The sequence below is a fragment of the Micrasema longulum genome, unplaced genomic scaffold (assembly GCF_059751315.1).
Source record: "Micrasema longulum isolate JH-2025_06_02 unplaced genomic scaffold, ASM5975131v1 h1tg000403l, whole genome shotgun sequence".
Lineage (NCBI taxonomy): Eukaryota > Metazoa > Arthropoda > Insecta > Trichoptera > Brachycentridae > Micrasema > Micrasema longulum.
Window position 1 is genome coordinate 76,956 of NW_028277603.1, and position 24,140 is coordinate 101,095.

The window sequence follows — 24,140 nt, forward strand, 5'->3', positions numbered from 1 at the left end:
ATATACTTAAAAGTTTTATGTAACTAAAATATAATTACTTTTAAACCGGCAGATTCCGCCATTTCAAATTTAGACTAAACTTGGGTATCTGGGATCTCAATAAAGACTAAGTATTGAACTAAAATTTGTCGTAATAATTTGAAGATAATAAATTGAACATGACAGTGGCCGAAACAAAATTTTAATTTTTTGTTTTTGAAAAGAAGTAAAAGCATTTTAAACCACATACATTTTTGTGACATTTTCCTTTTTTCTATGTAAAATTATGCCTTCGGTAATACTTAAATTTTTTAGTTGAAACCTTTTTTAATAGAATTCTTTTCTTTTTTTTAAAGATAATTCTGGTTTTAATATTTAATTCATAACATATTGTTTACGTTTTTATGACCTTCAGACCTGCCCTTATCGTTTTCGGTACAGCCTTAATGAATCTGTTCTAATGGCTATAATAAATCGGCCCTATGGGCCTCAGTTGATCGGCTCTTAGAGCCTTGGTTAATTAGGATCTCAGATGCGCTATATTAGTATCCATAATACAAATTAAAATCAATATTAACTAATATGACCAGAATGAGTTTGCTAACTCATGGGAATACAATTGTGTTTTTGTACATTTTTGTATTTTGAAATAAAAAAAAAAATAAAAAAAATATTTTGAGTTTGTCCAAATTTTTGTAGACAAGGACTGGATTCAACTCCCTGGGGAGCCGTTTATAATAACATATTACAACAGAGATGAAGAACATTTAAGAGAAGGTAATATAGAAGTATAGGCATCTACAGGGCTTATGACCTGTGGCTGGTTTAAGTGAAACCTTTATTTTTACACTTAAACCAGCCATTGACAGGTCATAAGCCCTGTAGATGCCTATACTTCTATATTACCTTCTCTTAAATGTTCTTCATCTCTGTTGTAATATGTTATAATATGAGTTATTTATATAGATTTTCCGTGTTAAAGGTTTCTTTAAAATTACTTTGGTAATTAATCTTTGTACTATTTTGTTATTTATTTACATTTCTAGTTAATTCAACAATGTTTCGAGCATGTCCAAATGTTTGCAGACAGGCTGGATTTACTGCGTGGGGAGTTATTTAGATTTAAACTTGTTGCAACAGAGAGGAAAAACATTTTTGGTTTCAGCTCTTTTACTTCACAAAAATCAACAGATGGAAGAGTTGAGGAAATGTGGGTGTTCAAACATGGGCAGAATGGTAAATGTTACACATAAAGCGGCCACTTAAACCAGCCAATCAGAGGTCATAAGACTAGACTTCCATATTCCCCAATGTTTTCGCTGTTGCGATACTTTTCCATCAACTCACTTTCTCAATGAGATCGTTTCCCTTGCGCATTGGTATTCCCGCGTCGACCTTTCCCCGGTCAGCTGGCGCATCGCGGCCTCTCCCCCCCCCGGCGGCCTTGTTGGCGTGCGTGACCGAGTGAGACTTCAGCGTGGAGTTCTGGGAGAAGGCCTTCTGGCAGACCTGGCACACGAAGGGTTTCTCTCCCGTGTGAGTCCTGTTGTGCTTGCTCAGGTCGGACTTGCAAGTGAAGGACTTTTCGCACAGCGGGCAGTGGAATTTCTTCGAGTCGTCGTGCGATCTCGCGTGGAGGAAGAGAGAAGATCGCGACGGGCATTCTCTGTGACAAACCTGCAGAAATATGAAAATATTTGTTTTACATTTAGGGCCTTACTTATAATCGTCATCTTTCCCTTTCCACACCTAATGGTGCACGAGGCACTGCATTGGTACTCTAATCGCAGTGTATCTTGATCAGTCTTACGCTTCAGGTACCAGAGGGACTATGAAATATTCTGGTGTGAAAACACCCTTTAAATAAATATTATATATCAACCATACCGGGAATCGAACCCGGGACCTTTTGCATGGTAGGCATTCGCGCTGACCATTACACCGCTAGGCCGACAGGTATGTAAATATACATTAAATACATAACCATAAACCGTAAGAGGTTATTTTTATTTTTTATTTTATTTTCTTTTATTTAGGAAACATACAGTACAGTTACAAAGTTTTATATTTTACACAGGTAGACTTAACTCTAATGGACCAGTGAAGTTTCCATATTATAAAGTAATTATATGTAAGGCTATTAATGAAAGAACCAAAAAAAGAAGGGAAAAAAACATAAATGGAAGTTGTTTAAAAATTAAAATTTAATTAAAAAAAGTTATTTTAAGGTTTGTAGTTAGTATTTACAAATGGAAATAATATTAAAAATGAAGAAAATTTGTAAAAGTAATTAAAAGTTTAGAATGGAAAACATGCTCAGATGTAAAAATAAAATAAAATAGTAATAACATTTTTAAAAAAGGAAAAACCTAAATATACACATACATATTTTAAGGGATTCAAAGAAACGATGAGAAGAATTAATTAGAATTGATTAGAGGTTATGTTAAGGAGACTAATATTTAGTCTTGATTTTTACTAAAACGATGTCGGCTGAAAGGATTAAGGCTGTAGTCTGGTAAAACGAACGCAAAATTAGGATATCATACGATTATGCCATTTTAATTTTTTTTTTTAATTTAATCGCGCAATAATAAAAAAATAAAAAAACATCAATTAGATCAAAACAATGTATTTCTGTTAAAAAAATATACTTAAAAGTTTTATGTAACTAAAATATAATTACTTTTAGACCGGCAGATTACGCCATTTCAAATTTAGACTAAACTTAGGTATCTGGGATCTCAATAAAGACTAATACCCGTATGCAGAGACAAAACTTAAGGTGAGGAAAGTACATTCTTATCTCAAATGCGGAGAATAACCCGAAGGTGAAGACAATAGAATGTACTTTCCTCACCTTAAGTTTTGTCTCTGCATACGGGTATAAGTATTGAACTAAAATTTGCTGTAATAATTTGAAGATAATGAGTTGAACATGAAAGTGGCAGAAGCCCAATTTAAATATTTTTGATTGAAAACGATAAGGGCAGGTCTGAAGGTCCTAAAAACGTAAATAAGATGTTGTTATAAATTAAATATTACAACCAGAATTATCTTCTTTTTAAAAAAAAGATAATACGATTCCATAAAAAAAGGTTTCAACTAAAGTATTTCATTTAATTTATTTTTTTAAGTATTACCGAAGGCATGATTTTTCGTAGAAATAAAAGAAAATGTCACAAAAATTTATGTGATTTAAAATACTTGTATTTCTTTTCAAAATCAAAAAATTTAAATTTGGCTTCAGCCACTTTCATGTTCAACTTATTATCTTCAAATTATTACAAGAAATTTTTGTTCAATACTTAGTCTTTATTGAGATCCCAGATACCTAAGTTTAGTCTAAATTTGAAATGGCGTAATCTGCCGGTCTAAAAGTAATTATATTTTAGTTACATTCAACTTTTAAGTATATTTTTCAACAGAAGTACCTTTAAAAAATATTGTTTATATCTAATTCATGTTTTTTTACTTTTTTATTACTGCGCGATTAAAAAAAAAACATAAGTTCTAAAACGGGAAAATCATATGATTTCCTAATTTTGCATTTCTTTTAACAGACTACAGCCTTAAGAATTAAAACACGAGTAAGAGAGAAAGCGTGATTTTCTTGGGCATTACTTAAAGGCACATACCTCACATACAAAAGCACCTTTTTTCTGCACTGTTGCTGATTTTGGAGAACTGCTAGAGGGCACTTCCTAATTTGAAAAAATATGTGTATTAATTACATACATTCATTTGGTGAGTTTGAGCAATTAATTTTATAGTGATTGGTCTGATTGAATTCAGTAGAAAACAGCTTACTTACTTAGAGACACTTACCTCACATACAAAACGTCTTTTTTTCTGCACGGTTGCTGATTTTGGAGAACTGCTAGAGGGCACTTCCTAAAAAAAATTGTTTATTTATTACATGCGTTCATTTGGTGAGTTTGAGCAATTCATTTAATACTAAATACTGATTGGTCTACAAGGTTTGATAAAAAAATACACAGAATTTATGTGTACAATAAAACCTCATTTTTGGTCTGCTTTTTTTTACGTTTTCCCACTTTTAATGCCAAATTATTCAGGTCCCATTTTTTCCATACATTCTCATTAAAATATTTTCCCCAATTAACCCAGTTTTACATGGAAAAAATTTTGAATCCCGTTTGATGTATCAAAAAATGCCAAGACGCACGCCGCTGCATTCGCCCAAAATGGAGAATTAAAGCAAGGTAAATAAAAAAAAAAGGTAAATTATTGTCTCAAACTAAATTCAAGTTAGGTGACATGTAATTGATATTTTTGTTTAAGTGTCTAATTCTCTTGAAGGCAATTTTGATACACTTTTTAAGCAAATACAATCTTAGTGATGTTCCAATGTCCTTTGGGGTTTGTTTTTTTTTTTTAACAAAAATGCCGTATTGACATTTTAACAAACTGAAACAGGCAGTTGACACATGTTTAGGAAGAATAAAGTCGATACATCAATAAAATTAAAAATGCAGAATGTTTAAAAATGTGTCAATTGAAATATTATTTGTAGTTATAAACATAGTTGCTGCCAAAAACTGTTTTTTTTTACAAAACAGTTTTGCATATTCAAAAACGGTTCAAAAATAGCAGCGAGCGGTGGAGGTAAGAGGTGGCTGCTATTAAGTTAATCATAATAATATCCAATTGTTCAAGATATTTAAAAATCGGTAGAATGAGGAACTTCAGCCCTACGGGAAATTGGATACAAAAAATGTTTTCTTACGCAGGGTAAAAATTAGAGCATTAAATTGTACTGCAAAGTTTCTTGAAAATGTACAGAAAAAATAATAAAAAATATTTTGATAAAAACGCACTACTTTAAATGACGTCACTGGTTCATGTGAATCGACCTATGATCTGAGAGCTATGGAAGATTTCCGGTCTGCTTGTCGCTTCTGGACCAATGGGAAGAACTGAATGAGAATAAGCGGAAATGAACCTCTGACGTTACACGCGGAGTTATTTCAGAAATACAAAACTTTGAAAAATCGTAGCGCCGATAATACGATATATAAAAATTTAAAAAAAAAATTTTTGACTTAGTTTAACAGTCTTTTAACAAATAAAAAATTCAAAAAAAACCACTGAACTTCCTCATTACCATCAAATCAGTAGATTGCTCCCAAAATCGGTAGAGTTAGCAACGCTGGCTATGTGAAACAGTTTTGCCGTGATGTAAATGACAGTTAAAATTCTGTGGGGCCATAGTAAAAAACGTGATACCGTATAAATAAAATTTCCCAAAATTTAGGGGAAAAATTATTGTATGTATTTTATGCAAATTAAAATTTTCATTTTTATGTTTTTAAATTTAAGTACCTAGAAAAAATTATTTAAACATGTTTTTTTTTATTCAATAAAGAAATACTTTATAACATTAATTCAAAATGAATAAAAATATTCATAATCCCCAATTATGACAGTTTTTATGATTTTTCTGATAGCATATTTGCACTATAGTCTATTACATTAATTTGATTTTTATGTAGTTCCAATTTTTTCCATCCATTTTTCATTTTCTCAGTTTTACACTTTTTTCCATTCCATTCTGACTAGTTCCAGCCCGTCCTCAGCCAATTGAGTTCGTTGCTGCATTTGAAAAAAATCAGCGCTTGTGGAACAATTTGCACTGTGACGCGTCTCATACCCAAAACATTAACCAAAATAATTCAAACTGATTCGCGAGAGATGTTTAGTTCACGCGCAAGCTCTCTCAAACTATGATGACGATTTTCAAGCACCAATTTCTTTACTTGGTCGATGTTTTCTTCAGTATGACTTCTCAGACGAGGCGAGTCTTCAACCACTTCACGACCCTCTTTGAACGCTCTGTCCCGCTCAAATGCTCTTGTTCTGGGTATAGTAGAGTCACCGCAGGCTTTCTGCAACATTTTCAACGCATCTGAATCCAAAATTTTGTTCGCAGCACAAAATTTAAGACAAATTCTTTGTTCAAATTTTTTCTCCATAGCAAAAATAGCAACACGGACATGAGTACTGCCAATGTTTTCGACTGCTGACAACAAACTAAATGACAGATAGCGCTCAAACTTAGCGTCAAAATAAAGTACAGTTGTGCCAACTTAGCGAAAATCTAAAAATAATTACACGGGCCTTTTAAATTACTCAGTTCCGGTATTCAGAAGTCTAGGCATTTACAGGGCTTATGACCTGTCATTGGCTGGTTTAAGTGGCCACTTTACACACTGTGTAACATTCACCATTTTGCCTATGTTTGAACATCCATATTTCTTCAATTCTTCCATTTGTTGATTTTAGTGAAGTTAAAGAGCTGAAACCTTTCTTGTTGTGAAGAGATTCATCTGACTGAATTATTTCACACACTAGGCAACGCCTGAAAATAATTTTTCAATTTTTAAACTTCTTGGACCAGTTGGTTTCATTACAATATTTGAGTTTGTCCAAATGTTCGTAGACAAAAGACTGGATTTCACCCCCTCGGAAGTCATTAAGATGAACAAATTACAACAGGGGATTACAACCCTATTGTAATTTGTCAATCTTAATGACTCCCGAGGGGGTGAAATCCAGTCTTTTGTCTACGAACATTTGGACAAACTCAAATATTGTAAGACAATAAGTATTTTAAATTAAAAATGAACAGAATCTTACCATTTTCTCAGCCTCTTCTTGCGATATCTCCATATTAACAACCTTGAATCCTTCGTTGTTTACAATTTCCATTTTTGGAATGTTCCCTTTTTTGCATTTACCAGCATTTATTTTTCGCTGCTTATTATATTGCCTTTTTGCTTCTTTCTTGAGCTGCAATAATTTTTCCTATAACAATGTTTTTAGTATGTCCAGATCAGCTGTCAAATATTAAAACCTAGCAAGTGCTTTAAAGGAAAATGTTCAGGAAGGCCAAAAAATCTATTGTTACGGACATCGACTGAGTCTAGCGACCCTTACTGGGACTTCAGTACATAATTAGAATAGGGATCTCAATGTGTTTGTAAGCAAAGTGATACCCCTCAATAAAGACTCGTTTTTGTTTCTTTCTGGATCTGAACTGTCGACGATTTGTAAGTTTGAAGGCAGTCTAAGGGAAGCGACCATTTCAGAAGACTGCTGTGAGATATTGCATAGATTTATATACTATTGAGCGTGTTGTCCAGATGCCCTTTGAAATATATGTATGTTTATATCGTAATATTTCATTTTTATTTTTGTTATTATTCAATTATGTACGTGCTTCCACTTTCCATTATGTTGTATCCCAACTCAACACAGGGCCCTTGGCCTCATAGAGTTTGGGATACGTTATTATTGTTTTTTTTTTTGTAATATGTATGTATTTGTATGAATAATGTATGAATAATGTATGAATAAAAATAAATTGGTTACATGCAGAGGAGCCGGCAAAGGCAAAAGCACGATCTCCAAATCTAGTATTTGGGGAGTGCCGGATTTCAACAAGTTTTCCTCTGCTTGAATCAAATGCTGATCTTAGAGTAGATTTTTTCGGCATGTATTTTCCCTAATACTGGTCTGATAGGTATCTTCGAGCCATTTTATGAAGGGATTTGAAAACTGCCCAGCAAAACTTGTATTTTTTCTCTCTTGGCTTTTTAACCAGTGCAAATATATACATATTTAAATAAAAGGCAATAGATTAATATGCTTTTGTAAGAAAAACTTTTAAATATATATTTTTTTTTTTAATACTCCGAAGAATCTGCAGACCAGTGAGAGAGGACAATCAGCGGCGGCGCATTTGGTACAATGATAAACAGTACAACACATACCAGGTCTTGAGCATGTCGGCACATATGAAGTTACTTAGATTGAGTTGGGCCGGACATGTACGGTGAATGGCCGATTCGTGCGTCCCTAAAAGATTAATAAGCGGACACCCAGGTGGAGGAGATCAGTGGGAAGACCCAGGCTGAGATGGGAGGACGAAGTGAGAAAGGATGCAGTGCAGCTTCTCCAGGTGGCGAATTAGAGCTGCTGCTGAGGACAGACGAGTTGCAGAAGGCCAAAGCTCGAAGGCAAGGGCTGTAGCGTCATCGGAGAGAGATATTAATATGGCTTACTTACAATTTCCGAGTATGAAACCAGATCTTTAGTTTTTCCACTTATAAATTGAAGTCTAGAAAAAGTGTGAAGTGCTTTTTTTCGAAAGTCCATGGCTAATTTAATACTTCTTCTGCATGTGATGCAAATATTCTTAGGAAAAGGGTCTTCCTCTTTTACCTGAAATCACAATATGACTTAGTGACGATTTTTTTTATCTCTAGCCTATAAACCTTTTTTTGAATTTCTTTAAATTTGATGATAAAGTTTTTATGCAAGTATCATTGCTTTATACTCTGTGTCCAGGCGGATTGAGAATGCAGTTGTGTATGAAATAGAACCGATATCCTTGACCCGCGCTACAGCGTGCGTAGAAAATTATTTTTAGCACGTATCTACGTGGAAACACTGGTCTAGTTTATGCCATAATTATACCTTTGTAAATTTGAAATTGTTTAGATTAAGTGTAACTCATAGAGTTAAGAATAGTCCAGAAGGAGCATAGAATCATATTTGAATACATCGGACTGTGTCCAATAATTCCCCCGCTCCGGCTTTTCGGCGCGCGTATTCGTGAAGTTGCCGGGTAATGTTGCTTGATGGGAAAAAAAAATTATAACACAAATGTAAGGTAAAAAAAAAGTAATCTGTTGCACGCGGAAAACATTGATTGACACAACAGAGTAGATAATTAAAGGGTCATTTAATAAGAGTAATAGAATTAATGAACATTGAACTTAAAATATAAAACAAATTTTATTTGACATAAAGCGGATATTTTTATATCATGTTAAATAATATTTGATGTTTTAAATATAATGTCGTTCAAATGTCCCCCACGGCGTTGTTTAGTCCGAGGTCTAATTTTCATTAGTTCTTTTATTAGATGAGCATAGGGTAAAAAAAAATTCTACCCTGGCAACACTAACGAAATTTCCATTTTGTTTCTTCGACAATCTGACAGATGGAAAAATAATTCAATTTTTAAGTAATGCATTTGTTATATACACATTCATTTGCAAATTACAGATGAAATGTGATTGCATCCTGTTTCTTTAAGATCCTGGCAGTATTTCTAAACTTTAAAAGGGCACAACACGGCACAGTTGAATTAAAATCTGGAGTTGCGTACTGAGCAACGTCTACAATGAAACTAATTGGTCAAAACGTAAACCTACTCATTTATGAGTAGTTGAGTCGCCTTCTGTTTGATGTGCGTTTGCGGTTTCTGGACTATTTTTAATTCTATGGTGTTACTTTAAAATAAATACTCAACAATGCCAATCTGTTAGGGCTTTCTTAACTCATGTGTGGCTATGCGGTAACGGATGTCTACCTCGGGTAAAAAACATTTAATAACTCTCTTATTTTTTTAAATAACCAACTCATATTTTTTGTAATCCTTATATGGACTTTTTTACACCAAAATAAGGAAACATTTTTATAAAAAATGCACGGGCTTTTTCTATAAAAAATAATTTCTTCATTTTGTAAAATAAATTAAAACAAACGAAAGAGATGCCAGTATTATAAGTGGTTTATTAAATTTTATAAGAAAGAGCACGAGAATATAGCATATCAGAAGACCGACAAGGACACTATTCGTTAGGGGCGGAGCTTGAGTGACCGAGAAAACAATACCGAAAGAGCACGATACAGAATTATACCACTTGTGGGACAGAGAACACATCAGTCGCGTGAAGTTTTTTGTAGTATACTGAGCTGACGCTGTATTTAACACACCGTGTTCCCGAAATGTTTCTACAATTTATTCACAATTTATCTGATTTAAATTATTTTTTGACAATTCTTGATGGAATTTCATTGTAATGATGTAATATTTACATACATTTACATATAAGTTATTAATCAAAAATACTTGGTACACTTCCACTCATTTCCACACTTAAGATAATATTTTGATTTCTATAAATCATCCTTACATTGTATAATATTCGCCAGTCTGAAGATGTCCATTAGAGGATGAAAGCGCTAATTGGTCAAACAAATAAGTGGAAGTGTACCCAAGGAAGTGTGCAAAGTTATTTCATTTAAAGTGTTCAAAAAATTTGTTCGTAACTAGTTTTAAAAAACGTGTTTACGTTGTCATTTTTGTGTATGTTTAATTATGATTTGATTATATCACGTATTACGTACTATTATTTTATTTCTTACAAGTTTTTTTTGCTATTTTTTTAGGTTTTATTTCAATAGTATTCTAAGAATATGTTTTAACAGCGTTTTTATTTGTTCTAATAAAATCTAGTATTTATTTGCAATAAAAATTTGATATTCTTTTTTGCATTCAAATAAGAGTTGTATTAGCATAGCATACTTTCTAGTCTCCCGGTTGATCTATTTCCGCTAAATTCAGTCGTAAGTGTAATTCGGAATTCAGTCGACAACCAGACGCGGGCGGAAGCGCTTGCTGGCAGGATTTTAAAAGGAATGAACACAATTTCTAACTTTATTTTGCATAAATATGCTTTAATTTTATATTTTTTATGTAACATCTTTGAACAAAGATCATTTTTAACACATACCATTGTAAATAATTTGGTATTTTAGCTTACATTTCAAAATATCTCGACTTATGCTTCTGGTCACATTGTGTTACACCACCGGCTGCAAAGGGATTATTCAGCACAGTCTTTTAAGAGTTAAGCCTGTTGATTGGCTTAGTAAAAAAAGAATTTTAAAAAAAGGGGGCGCATAAGTCATCACCCTATCGGAAGATGCCATAACCAGCGACCGGTTTCATCGCTTTCACAACATATTCGAGACTGCTATATTTATTATAAAATTGAGTGTATTTATACAAAAACAGTAAGGAAAAATTCTCTAAATTTCAAATTATATCATAGAAACACATTATAACAGAGATGAAGAAAAAAAAAAAACTGAAAACCGTTCAAACTCGACACTGGTTAGAACATCCCAGTAACGAGGCGATAGGTCTAATAAACAAAGATGTCGATAAATAAATATATTTAATTAAAATAAAAAAATTCTCACACATTAAATAAATAAACAACACGACAAAAGAGCGCTACATTTTGAAATTAGAACAATCGACTAACCTCTAAATTCGTTATAATTCTAATGTCTTTCGCGAGAGTAGAGCTGTCTAAAACGCTAATTGTTCCATTGTTTTCGAGACATATTCGGCATTTGTCCATCACTAAAGCGAGGACATTGTCTGAGTCGGACATGGTTGCACTCGACTGAAACTCGCGAGTTTAAATGGTACGATTGAAAACGTATTCTAGATTAAGGATTACACCAAGTTATATCGAATCCTGGATAAATGAGACCTCAATTGAAGTACATTATAATACGATAAAACACAAAACACATTTAGGAAACTGAAAACACTAAGATCTAAAAACTAAAAAGTGTCAAGCTAGTTAGCTATATTGCCAAAGGCCATAGATAAAAGTTATAATATAAATATATCAAACGGTAAATGTCAAACCAACGCATATTGCCAACACTACCGATTTTTATTTTATTTAGATAAGTTTTTGTAGGGGAGACCGGGGATGAAAGTAACAAACGAGTTTTAGTAACAATAAGTTTCATTTTGGGTGATACCGTGTGTGTTGGATTTGTTCCGAAGTTTCCGCTACCATTGCAGGATCCATCTTCAGGGTAAACTGAGTGTTTTGTAGAAAAAAGTGTGTGTTTAAGTTCAGTTTGCCCTGAAGATGGCTCCTGCAATGGTAGCCGTAACGTCGGAACAAAGCCAACACACACGGTATCACCCAAAAAAGAAACATATTGATAACAGTGACCGTGAAAACCTTCGCATCTATTTGAGTTTTATTATTAATCATGTGAAGAAAATTAATAAATGATTAAAATATCACAAATAATCTACTCCTAAATCATGCTTCTGACATTCTCATTGTCTGATTTTGGGAAATCAAGAACGAGGGATGAAAGTAACAAGTTATTACTTTCTCCTAATTATTATGTAATTTAGTATATCAGGTTTGGGTTGTTCTTTTTTTTTAACCTCCTAATATCCTCTTAAGATGGTCAGCTTGCCCACCACATACCACATCTGAGGACATAAGTCTCCTTGGCGGTGCCCACATACACGGAAAATTTGCTCGTTGTCAAACGAGAAAAGCTGCCCCCTGGAGCTCTCTGAAATCTGGTAGCCTTGGCATCCTTGTGCTGAAATAAGGTAATCCAGAAGTACATAATACGTACTTCATTGGATTGAGAAAAGAGGGAAGTGAATTCTTCACTGACTGGGATTAAATTGATTGGACATGATCAATTCGCCAAAATGATTACAAAACTTTTTAAAAGCCTTGAAATTCTTTTTGGAAGCCACCAGATCTGTATATCCGACAGGACTTTTAACAGGGCCACGGACAGTAGCGGGAAGCTTCATCTGGTAATCATAGAGAAAGGGACAAGACCACAGGATGTGTTCGGAAGATTGGTTAGGATATCCGCAGCAGCACAAAGGGGAGTCAACAATATTAAAAACAAATAATTTTTCATTAAATTTGCCATGGCCTGATAAAAACTGCGTAGTCCAGTGATCGGGGATAACCCAAAAAGATTTTAAACGCTGACGGATTGAAGGAAAAAAAAGAAAGGCAACCCTCCCTGAATGGGAAGATTCCCATCGCGATTGCCAAGCAGTAAGAAGAGCATTTAAAGTGTTTTTTTTATATTCGATTGAGACATTCCTTCAGTTGGGAGTAGACGGACGCCACCAATAACAGAGGAACGCCTTCTTTTTAAGTGGAAATTTGCAGATCGTCGCTGAACCTCCAGATCCAAAGGAAACAAGCCCGTTAGAACTGGTAGTGCATCCGTCGAGCATGTCCTATACGCTCAAGAAAAAGCAAGAAGAGGTTGCCTTTGTCCGCTTAAAATAATTCGCCTGATATATTGCAACTCACATCGGTGTGCCCAACAGCCAGCTGCATAGCATACGATACCTAGGAAAATGGATTTATAATAGACCGAATCTTAAGATGGTCAATTATATTTCCTCAATTTTAAACTGATAAAAAAAAAATAACAGGAGACAAAATATTAAGATAAAAGTAGTCGTTTTTCTTCTAAACCATAGACAAAATTTATTTTAAAAAATTACAAGTAGACTCAGAACTTGATTATCAAGGCGAAGTGAAATAAAATTCAAACAAGTTTTTATTTATTTATTTAAGAATGAATACACAAATATATTTAAAATATCAGCAGTATTTGAATACAAACTTCGAGAATACTAGCTTTGGAAGCTTGTTTATTTCATCAACACGAACTGAATTGGCAAAGGGCATACATTATAATTGTATATTTCTCTCGAAAATTTGTAAAATTGTATATAAAACTAACTCTACGCATATTTCTTGAACACATTCCCCATACCATATTGTAATATGTCATACAAATGAGACTTGTTAAAATACTTTCTCAGTGAAAAAATAAATACATCTGAAAGTTTGTTTAATAATAAACAAATACTGTATGAAATAACAAAAGTCCTGCTTCATAAATAAACACAAATAATTAAATAGTTTAAAACTTAAGATAAAAATAATTATATGGAACAATGTTTTGTACTACAATTTTATTGTTATTAATACAAAAAAAAAAAATTGTAACTTAACTATGCAAGGTGGGTGCAATTTGTAATTTAATACTTAAAATAATTAAGTAAATTAACATAAAAAGTTAAAACACAGTCTTTAAATGTAATTAATACAGATTTTGTTTTAGGTACACAATAATAATACATTATAATCTCACAGCACAAGCTATAATGAATTTCACATATTTATCATCTTTTTTAAAAAAGGCAAAAATTACAATGGTACAATACTTTTTTATATAATATTATTGTTAATTTATTTCTTTTATTTTTGCACCACAACAGGCCAGGAGGCCCAACTACAGTGGTGCATTACATCACAGAACACCCAGGCTTGAGAAAAATCACATTTAATTTTTGTGTTCTCACCGGGAATCGAACCCGGAACCTTCAGTGTGTGAGTCAAGCGTCTTGACCACTGCACCACGGAGGCCGCCGTTAATGATAAATGATGTGTATTCTTTACATATTGACGGTAATAAAGCTGCGTGACTGATGCGTCCTCAGAGTAATAATTCTCCCGCTTATAGAAAAGCCATTTCGCTCGATTGCATTGAATAAAAGTGCTCCAAATTTTTGGTTTAAAAAGAAACGTGTAACAGACAGTTTATGTTTGCGCTTACAATTCTCGGCCTATTGTATTGCTGCAAACTGTAGCCAACTTCATGATTAATAATAAAAAAATGGTTTCTGTCCGTATGGGCGACTCTACAAGCGAGTGGAGTATGATTACTCCAAGGATGCACCACTATAGCCAAAATGAGGAAGTTCGGTACTTCGGGAAATTGAATATAAAAAAAGTTTTCTTACATCTGGTACAAATTAGAGCATTTAATTGCATGGCAAAGTTTCTCTAAAATGTATGAAAACATTCATAAAAATTATTTTAATTCAAATAAACTACTTTGCACTAAGTCCAAGTTCTTCCGAATAAACCAGTGATAGATTTCCTGTTTCCGGGAATCCAACGCATCAATCAGCAGAACTCGCCGACTAGAACTTGTGACGTCGCGAGCGGAATAATTTCAAATTCAATTGGAGTTTGCCGTGTCGGTTTCCTTATTTCTTCATTCCTTACTAAGTATTCATTATGACTTCGCAAGGCATGAAATTCAAAGTTACAAAACTTTAAAAAAACATAGCGCTGATAATACGTTACATAAAAGTATTAGCAAAAAATTTTGACTTAGTTTGATAGAACTTCCTCATTGTGATACACCATTTTTCAAGAATTTTAATCTGCATCATATGAGCCGGCAAAACAGATTTACATACTTACAATAATTATTAGATGATAATTGTATTAATTATTTTGTAGAATAACAATTATTCTGATACATCATACGCATATAATATGTATTATTAAATACTTAGCTGTATCCCGTCATACTTGAGCCATTTTTATTTTGAATTCTACAAGCTAAATTACATAATATAATATTGTCTTTGCATTGTCAAACCTTAACAGATCCGTGGTCCTATTCTGTAACTAATTCGTATCGTATGAGAGGGAACGAGTGCGAAATACGATGGATATGTTGCCTATTCAATTCTGAATTATCCCAAATGCCATGACAGGAGTTATTTTTTTACTTCATAAACGGTACGTCCCAGAGTATTGTATAAGCGCCATATTATTGTAAAATTGTTAAAAGCGAGATAATCCTAAGAAGAATAAATATACATAATTGCCTTTCGAGAGTATGCTAGGGGTTTGGGATATTTTAGACGAATGATTTGAAATGTTTGGCGTTTAGGATAAAAATAAATTATTATTGTTATCAAAAACATTTTTCACTTTGTGGTATGACATTTTACACTTATTTGTTTATAAATTTGTATAAACCACTTAATTTTTTATTTTTTTTAATTACACTTTGACCGGTTTCGAGGTTACTACCTCGAAACCGGTCGATTTACCGGGGCAATTTAATAGGTCACATTTGACATTTGTCGGTTTTAGCTTCATAGTGAGGTAACCTGCTTAAAAACATCGATTAAAGTGAATAAATCGATTCGGACTTCAAACATAATATATGTCAATTGAATTCAGTTGCTATGAAAAAGTACTTATAGGTACTGTAATTTTATTTTTAAAATCATAAGTCGAATCCCTGTCCCATTATTATTTTCTATCTTAAATTAAAGGAAAAAAATAAGATATGTACATAATTTAACAAAACTATCAACATTCGATTTTTCTGGGTAACATCCCTAGTGTTTAAAAAGAAAAAGGGTTCACTGATGCAACATTGTAACGACGTTTAGAACAGAAAAAGTTTATTATGTTTAGAATGGTTTATTAGTGAAAGTAAATCATAAAATTACCTTCTTTTGTCATTATTACAATAAATATGTAATCGTAATTGAAAAAAGTTAAGCAATTGTGCAGTTCTAAATTCGAAAAAATAAATAATATTTTACAAGGTTATGTTGTTGAATTTTGATGGAGTGTCAAATGTGACCTATTAAATTGGCCCTACTATAATTACACTAACATGCGAATCCTTCTATGCACTCGACGCGGGAGTGTTGCGGATTTTTACCCATAAGGCTTTCGCGGCTGAGATGTAATTCGCAGAATTCGACCAATGCGTCAACGATATCCAAAGATTAAGTGATGATGTCAAATCGGTTAATATGGAAGTTTCAGAGAAGGAGATCGGTTGGAAATTAACTTTGACCCGGAACTTTCACTTTTCTCAGTTTTCTCAGTCAGTCAGTCTCAGTTTACCCTGAAGATGGCTCCTGCAATGGTAGCCGAAATGGTAGTCGGAACAAAAGAGACAAACTGATAACAGTGACCGTGAAAACCTCCGAACCTCTTCAACTTTTGTTTTGAGTCTGGAAAACAAAAACTGTGCAAAAGACAAAATTTTGCAAAATACTCGCAGAAAATCTGACAGTAAGGTTGCAGCATCTACTGGCATGAAAAAGACTCCAGTAGACAACATTTTGAAATTTAATTCCTACAACCTAAAAATCACCAGGCAGTTGAAAGAAAATTAGCACATACGAAGGGAAAACTATGTCAGAGTGACATGTTTCTTTTAGGGAGATACCGTGTGTGTTGGATTTGTTTTGACGTTTCGGCTACCATTGCAGGAGCCATCTTCAGGGTAAACAGTGTGTATTGTAGAAAATAGTATGTGTTTAAGTACTAGTAATTTGTACTGTGTCGCAGTCGGCAGTAGGCACATTTCTATTCGATTTTGTAGTATGTAGTGCTGGGAACCATGTTGCGTAGTGCAGTGTAGTGGTCAAGACGCTTGACTCACGCACGGAAGGTTCCGGGTTCGATTCCCGGTGAGAACACAAAAATTAAATTGTGATTTTTCTCAAGCCTGGGTTTAGGCCTCCTGGCCTGTTGTGGTGCAAAAAAAAATGTAAAAAAAATATTTTTTTTAATGTAAATGTTGAGTTAAATTTAAGCCCATCGTCTTTGTTTATATTATTTGGGTGTCTGTGTATTTCAATTGCCTTTTTTATTATTCGTGCACTGTAATTACTGGGTTTAAGTAAAAAAAAAAATGGTTCGAAGGTGAAAAAATGTCCGGTGTCTATAAAGCGTAATGGTTATAAGAAGCAGAGATTTGACAATATTAACACAAGATCAAACATCTTATTAAATATAATGAATGTAAATTAGTATTAACTTTTGATAAAACGTGTCCTATCGGCGGGTTGGTTATATATTTTTTTGCATCCTGACAAAACTGGCAGCCATAGAAAAGTCAGTAAATGGTTATATACAATAATTTACTAATATTTATTAAAATGTTTAAACATGAAGTTAATACTTTTATCAATAATAATTCTCATGCCTTCACTTAACTTAATATTATTAAAATAATAAGTAAAACTAATCTTCAATCACTCTTTGGAGCAAATAATGGTATACTGCTTTTCAATGTATATTTTTTACATCGACACAAATAACTGTATCATAAAAATAAAAAAAAGATTTTTCATACAGTCTCATATTAGGCCAACTTCATTAATCAATTGCTTAGTCGTTTTAGAGAGGCTGTAATTAATTTTTGATAATAATTTAATCCTATACTTAAAAGACTATGAATAAGTAAGCCTTAACGGTTATATTAATCATAATACTTGTATAAAGAGATTACATTAGCCGAAGAAAATATTCTCGTTACATTTGGTAAATTTCACATAAAATGTGTACAATGAATACACATATGTATATAGATATAAGAGTATTTGTTATTACATATATATTTAGAGATGATATCAAATAATTTCAATAATCTAATGAACATTCAAATGAATTTATTTATTCGTAAGTCGGAACCTGTGTCCGGACGGCTAAAGAATACAGTTGGAGTGTGAAAAAAACCAGAACCCTCGATGAGCATTTTCAACTAGATGGCTGCTCTCCGGTAAAAATCCTGAATAAGAAAATCACGTGGAGATAATTTCACCTCGTTGCGTAGTGGTCGGCGCGTTTACCTACCAAGCTTGAGGTTTGAAAGGTGTTTATACACTGCTTTATTTCTCTGTACCTAGACTGGTACCTGAAGCGTAAGACTGATCACCTTACCTTCCGTGTAACAAAAATTTCGGAAAAATTCGCATGAATTTTTGTCAATTATTTGAATAATTCATCTCTATATTAAATATAGTCATATAATGATGATTACACCTCGAGGATATAATAATACGATACGTTCCCTGGATAGGCTGCAGCTGCCGTAGGAAGATGTAAGTTTGAGATAACAGGAAAGCTGATAAAGGCTTGGGGTAGAAGGATGTAGAACGTTCCGATCAACGGAATAGGGAGCGAGGACGACTGCTGATAAAGTGCCACGGGTGACCGACTGAACGGTGCTTCTTGCGCGGAGAAGATCTGAAAAAAATAGTTTATTTTTAACAAAATTTATGACACTAAGTACATCTATATTTTTTGTATTAATAGTGAATTTTTCGAACTGTAGTAAAATAATACATTATTATTTTTAAAGAAATTAATAGGCAAATCGCTATGGCTAAATGTGTAACGGGTAAACTTGTCAAGATATGGAAGGATCAAAGCATTACCAAAAATACGAAGGTTCATCTTGTCGAAACTCTGATCATCTCCATACTCCTATACAGAGTAGAAACATGGGACATTGGAAGAGTCGGAGAGAAAAAAGATTGATGCTTTCGAAATGTGGTGCTGGAAAAGAACGCTCCGGATTCCATGGACGGCGATGCGTACAGATGTGTCCACACTGAATGAATTAAATATTGGGGATCGACTGTCAGTTATATCTAAATTTGTTGGGGAGGGAAAACATTTGGAAGTCTAGGCTTTTACAGGGCTTATGACCTGTCATTGGCTGGGTTTGAAGTGATTAAAAATGTATTCTTCGTATAATTGGCAAAGTTTTGTGGCCCACAAAATGTTTATTACATTAACTATTTTGAAACACGGTTGTAAAACATTGATTTGTAAACTTACAAATGTTCCGGGGTGTCAGGATTAAATTGGGAGTCCTTTTCACTGATGTAATGAGGTGTTTCAATGCCAAAAGGACTATATAACTTTGTGGGAGTTCTGCCTAAAACCTGAAAATAAAATCACTCACAATTAATCGACACATTTAGTTTAAGCCTTGCACCCCGGTCGCCTGCTCCAGGTTGCAAACGCCAGTGCTACATATTAGCGAGCTTGCAAGGGATCTCTAGGCAGCGATAACCTTTCTAAAGTCTGTTCATTATTACAAGAATTTTCAAATAGACAAACCAGCCGCGTGATACCCAACGGAGAATAGCCTATTCCACACATATCATCTTAATCCAAATGGCACGGTTAAATAATAGTGTATTGACATTTATAAGATTAGTTTGTAAATATTTAAATTTGATAATACATATTTATATTTTTTGTTTTTTTTTTTATAAAACTCCATAGTTAATGATTTTAATAAAAATATCAATATAAACACCTTGGTTAATATACTATTTAAAAAACAATATAAGCGTTCTTATAATTTACACAAATATTTCAATTAAGGTGACCATTTTCAATGAGTTATAAATAACTCACCATTAGAAAATGGAAATCAAGTTGGGGTAGAGTGGGGTTTGAACCTCGGACCTCTGATCCGTGAGTCAGCTGTTGCTGATTTAAATAATATAGTAAAACTTAACAAGATATTTTAATGATAATTTCAATCTCAGGTTAAAATCCAGCAAAAGGAAATCGACTGGAGATTAGTCGGTCTCGTGGTGTACTGGTTATTGCGTTTGCCAGGCATCAAATAAATAAATAAGCACAAGAGTTAGTCTCTTTTTTTGGAGAGTTACAGTGATAACATTTACTAGATGTGTAAAAGTAGATGTGTATAGAATTTTTAAAAAACATGTACCTTTTATGAAATTTATTAATATATTTTTTTTTAAATAATTGTAAAAAAATCAATATCGATCCACCGTATTGTATTTTATCATGCCGTGGTGTGAAATAGGCCGATTGTGCGATATCACGCAGTGGGCTCGTGGTTTGTACGTGCACTGCGGTCCAGTCTCCGTAAATTTACGGTAAGAGCTTTATCTACGCCGGCCGCGGCTACCTAACACCCGGTCATTCTGCGGTGACACCTGGACCTGTGGTATGCAGTATCTTGTGACGAGCGCAATTTGCTAAAAGGAAGAAAGCGACCAGCCGCGCCTGTTACACATTTATTGGTTGAAAGATATTGTTCCGATGAAGATACTTTAAATGTTCGTGCAAATATACTCATTTTCGTACACAAATATCGGTTTTTCTATACACAGTCGAAGATAACTCTGTTAACTTCCCATTGTAATCGGGGCCCAGAGAATACTTTACTTAAAATCCCTTATTGTAAAACCAGACTCGGGCAAAGACACTCATTTTTCATAGCTCCAAAACTGTTCAACGCATTTCATAAGGACAATATGATAGAGATTAATTTGAATTTGTTTCGATTTAAAGTTTTGTTGAAGTTATGGATAAAACAGCAGATATAAATAGCTTCTTTTTTAAATGAATAGAACATCTCATTTTTAGTGACAAAAAAATTGTGCTCTAATATGACACTTATTTTTTAACTTTTTGGTATCTGTTAAGTAAATCATTTATCAATGTTATTCCTGGCCGATTACCTGTCTTTCCCACCCTTCCCTTGACCCATCCTTATGGCGCCTACCTGACATCAAGATAGAAGAAATTCAAAATTAGAAGATTTGAATTTGGAACAAAACACACAATATTTTTGACATAACATCACATTGCATAAAGGTTCTTGAATCGTCACGCGTCATTCTATAGTTATCATAAATAGTTACATATATCATAGTGCATTTCATCATCCAGAGCCCGAAATTGAAGAACATTCACATCACAAAGGTAGGTGTTCACATTCCATGTTCCAATCCTTTTTTCAAATATTCCCAACCTATCACAAAACTGAATGAAATTCGTTTTTCCCTTACAGCCCGCCTTTTCGTTAACATGTCTACCAAGAATATGATATAAAAGGTTTGGTGACTACTAGAACTAGTTTTGTATGTGTCGATGGTTATTTTGATATGCTGGCATGCAACTCGGGGGGAAATCGGCAATCTGGCCCAAGCTAGAAAAGGGTCGCCCATGCCTGAACTAGACGATGGCTATAAAAAGGGTAAACTAACCTTCCGGCACCTGGCCTGAGGAGTAGCGGGAGTATGGCACGGTGTACTACCGGCATCAGTCAATCTTTGGCGCCTGCGAGATCCCATCTGCAGATGCTAAAAACAAAAAAAAAATTAGAAGCTTTAAAAATGAATACATCAACAGATATGACATATTTTTCAGTACATATAGCAGCTATCTGCTTTCTATTCATTAACTTTGATTTTGTTATGTTATTCTACCTTCACAGTCTGCATTGCATAATGGGTGAAATAATCCGTAAGTAATACTGACTACAATAGGGAATAATTCTTTAGCTACATGGACGCTTAATAAGAATTAATAAATGTGTTTGTAGTGTCTAGAGTCGATTATTGTAATGGTATCTACGCAGGTCTACCAATGAACAAAATGACTCGCCTACAGTCTGTATTAAATGCGGCAGCGAGACTTATTTTCGGAATCTCTAAGTTCAGTCATATCACTCCACTACTTCGGGAATTACACTTTCATTTCTGGCTACGTTTTCCACAGAGGGTGGAATACAAACTCTGTTGGCTTATGTATAAATCACTGCACAACTCTGCTCCGGAATATCTAAGGAAACTATGCATTCCAGATGAACTAGCTGACTGGCGTTTTACGCTTCGTCTAAGGCGAGAGAAAAGTTGTTATACCTCTATGCAAACAGTGCACTAAATTCAGTGAGCAAGCATTTGCGGCCGCAGGCCCTATGGCATGGAATGCTCTACCAGCAGAGGTGCGAGCCTGTGAGAGTGAAGTGATGTTTCGGAAAAAACTTAAAACCCACTTGTTTTCTAAATCCTTTGAATAAATCCGTAGCATGTGATAACAAAATAAATTGTTTTAATTAAATTAAAAATTTAAAAACTTAGCACAGATAACCAGGCTAAAAAAATATAATTGAATTATTGTGACGTCGCTAGAAATTCTGCCAAATTTATAGCTTTTGAAAGTTATATATTAATTTTGAAAAATAATAATTTATTGCCTTTATTCGAAAAAATATACCTACATACAAAATCATTAACGGCAATCCCATCACAGCGTAACTCTAGTTTGACCACTTTAGAAGAGAGTTTAAAACGTTTTTTAAAGAAAAACATTTAGGTAAATCTTACATTGACTTACCGAATGGTTAAAAAAAAAAAACCACATAATTTTACTGAGCACAGACATAATATTATATACATAGAAAAGAATGAACATATATTCAGTATGCGAAAACTGCAACTAAAACAATATAAAATAATTTAAAATAATTCAAGTCTATTTTTTAAAAATCTAATTAAATAAAAAAATAAACATAATACATATTCATATTATGAGTTTGATGCTTTAAATACAGATAAAATAATAGGGGTCACAGTTATTCATTTAGTAATATAATTGTTTTGTTCGATACAGGACGGTTGAAAAAAGCAGGTGCAAATTCGATACATGAATTAAAACAATGTTTTCAAATGAACGGAACGTGCTTTTAATGTAGCAGGCACATATTAATATTTAAATTTACGCAATTTTGATTAGATGCCAGTTAAAACGATCAGATTTAATGTTTAAAATTGAAATTCACCTGGGAGAGCACGCCGAAAGATGACCGCACTCTTCTAAACGTCTTCGTTATTTTTTCGGCTCCGGACCGAAAAGCTTTTTTAGAATTAGATAAATTCATTCTCGTCAAAACACCGGGATTACAAGATGTAAATTTAGATTTTTCTTTCAGAGGAGTTCCAGACGGTTCCTCCCGGAACTTTTCGTCCAAATTTTTGCATATCTTTCTCTTGTTGGTCGCTGCGTTTTCGCACTCGCGTGACGGACGGAATGAAAGTATCTTACTTTCTGATTTCATGTTTTTAATATGTTTATTTATGCAGCGAAAGACGATCTTCATTAAAAATATACGTTACGGAACGGGCCAGACGAAATTCAAATTTTCTCTTTGTTTAGGAGAAATTTGACATTGATCGGTAAACGGCTAGGAACATGCGGAAGTTTTTTTTGTAACTGTTTTCTGTATTTTCGATTCAGGTACTTGTTTGGATTTCAATTTTGTTTTTAATCTCCCAAAAAATACCAAGCCCAAAAAAAAAATTAGCAGTCTCCTTGTTGTTTTCATTCTAATTATCGATGTTTAAATCTATGATTTATATCGCGTACCTACAGTATTGTAAAAGTCGAAAACTGTAAATAAAAAAAATAGAAAATCGTTCATTTATGAGCAACATAATATCAGAAATTTGTACTTTTGGGTTTAATTTAAAAGTAAATAATAAGAGAAAAGATGAATCGAGGAATATAAATGTTCAAACGTTGGCAGAATAATAAATGTTAACAACGTGTAAAGTGGCCACTCAAACCAGCCAATTACAGGTCATAAGCCTTGTAAATGCCTTGACTTCTATATTCATTACTATAAATTATACTTTATCTTTATTGTAGTATATAAACAGTAAAAAGAGTTTTTGTTTTTTTTTATATACTCATTATCAATACAATTGTTTGTAATATAATCAAACAGTGAAGATTTTTTTCTTTTTTATCCTTAATAGCGTTTTTAGTTTTACGTAACACAGAAAGCGTAACGATAGTAAATACATACATCTTTTTAAATGTAAAAACAAATGTTTTCGTGCTTATGGTTTACCTAAATATTTATTTGATTTTAAAAGCATTTTCAACGAGTTGAAATAAATCGGTCATCTTTTAATGTTAGCAGACATTCTTTTCTATATTTGGTAACCTTTTCATGCCTAAAGGAAGTATCTAGGGTTCCCAAGGTAGCATTATTTATTCATTATTTTTTTGCAT

At 33.3% G+C, this 24,140-nt stretch overlaps 2 protein-coding genes across 7 annotated transcripts; both read right to left on the minus strand.

Moving 5' to 3' along the window:
• Window positions 1–1,029: 1,029 nt before the first annotated feature.
• Window positions 1,030–11,493, minus strand: LOC148281833 (uncharacterized). Of its 6 annotated transcripts, none has more exons than XM_088225988.1 (7): window positions 11,127–11,493; window positions 8,071–8,226; window positions 6,640–6,792; window positions 5,760–5,888; window positions 3,808–3,873; window positions 3,618–3,683; window positions 1,030–1,656 (listed from the first exon to the last, which is right to left on the minus strand). In XM_088225988.1, the coding sequence occupies exons 1-7, from the start codon at window positions 11,256–11,258 to the stop codon at window positions 1,318–1,320; spliced, it is 1,041 nt and encodes a 346-aa protein (XP_088082114.1). In that variant the 5' UTR covers window positions 11,259–11,493; the 3' UTR covers window positions 1,030–1,317. The 6 variants fall into 6 exon arrangements, with proteins under 6 accessions (XP_088082114.1, XP_088082112.1, XP_088082116.1 ...); XM_088225986.1 differs by having other exon boundaries at window positions 6,640–6,807; XM_088225990.1 differs by lacking the exon at window positions 5,760–5,888.
• Window positions 11,494–17,703: 6,210 nt separating this feature from the next.
• LOC148281834 (uncharacterized) lies at window positions 17,704–23,293 on the minus strand. The gene is made up of 4 exons (XM_088225994.1): window positions 22,906–23,293; window positions 21,329–21,424; window positions 19,131–19,237; window positions 17,704–18,533 (listed from the first exon to the last, which is right to left on the minus strand). The coding sequence occupies exons 1-4, from the start codon at window positions 23,221–23,223 to the stop codon at window positions 18,452–18,454; spliced, it is 603 nt and encodes a 200-aa protein (XP_088082120.1). The 5' UTR covers window positions 23,224–23,293; the 3' UTR covers window positions 17,704–18,451.
• Window positions 23,294–24,140: the final 847 nt, after the last annotated feature.

What these genes read in the sequence shown, in the direction of transcription:
- LOC148281833 (XM_088225986.1), bottom strand. Translation starts at nt 11,258, where the DNA reads ATGTCCGACTCAGACAATGTCCTCGCTTTAGTGATGGACAAATGCCGA. An exon ending in TGGTTTCATACTCGGAAATT is followed by an intron (nt 6,808 to 8,070) that starts GTAAGTAAGCCA and finishes ACATTGTTATAG; the next exon opens with GAAAAATTATTGCAGCTCAA. An exon ending in AAGAAGAGGCTGAGAAAATG is followed by an intron (nt 5,889 to 6,639) that starts GTAAGATTCTGT and finishes AAAATGTTGCAG; the next exon opens with AAAGCCTGCGGTGACTCTAC.
- LOC148281834 (XM_088225994.1), bottom strand. Translation starts at nt 23,223, where the DNA reads ATGAAGATCGTCTTTCGCTGCATAAATAAACATATTAAAAACATGAAA. An exon ending in CTTTCGGCGTGCTCTCCCAG is followed by an intron (nt 21,425 to 22,905) that starts GTGAATTTCAAT and finishes TTTTGTTTTTAG; the next exon opens with CATCTGCAGATGGGATCTCG. An exon ending in CCTGACACCCCGGAACATTT is followed by an intron (nt 18,534 to 19,130) that starts GTAAGTTTACAA and finishes TATTTTTTTCAG; the next exon opens with ATCTTCTCCGCGCAAGAAGC.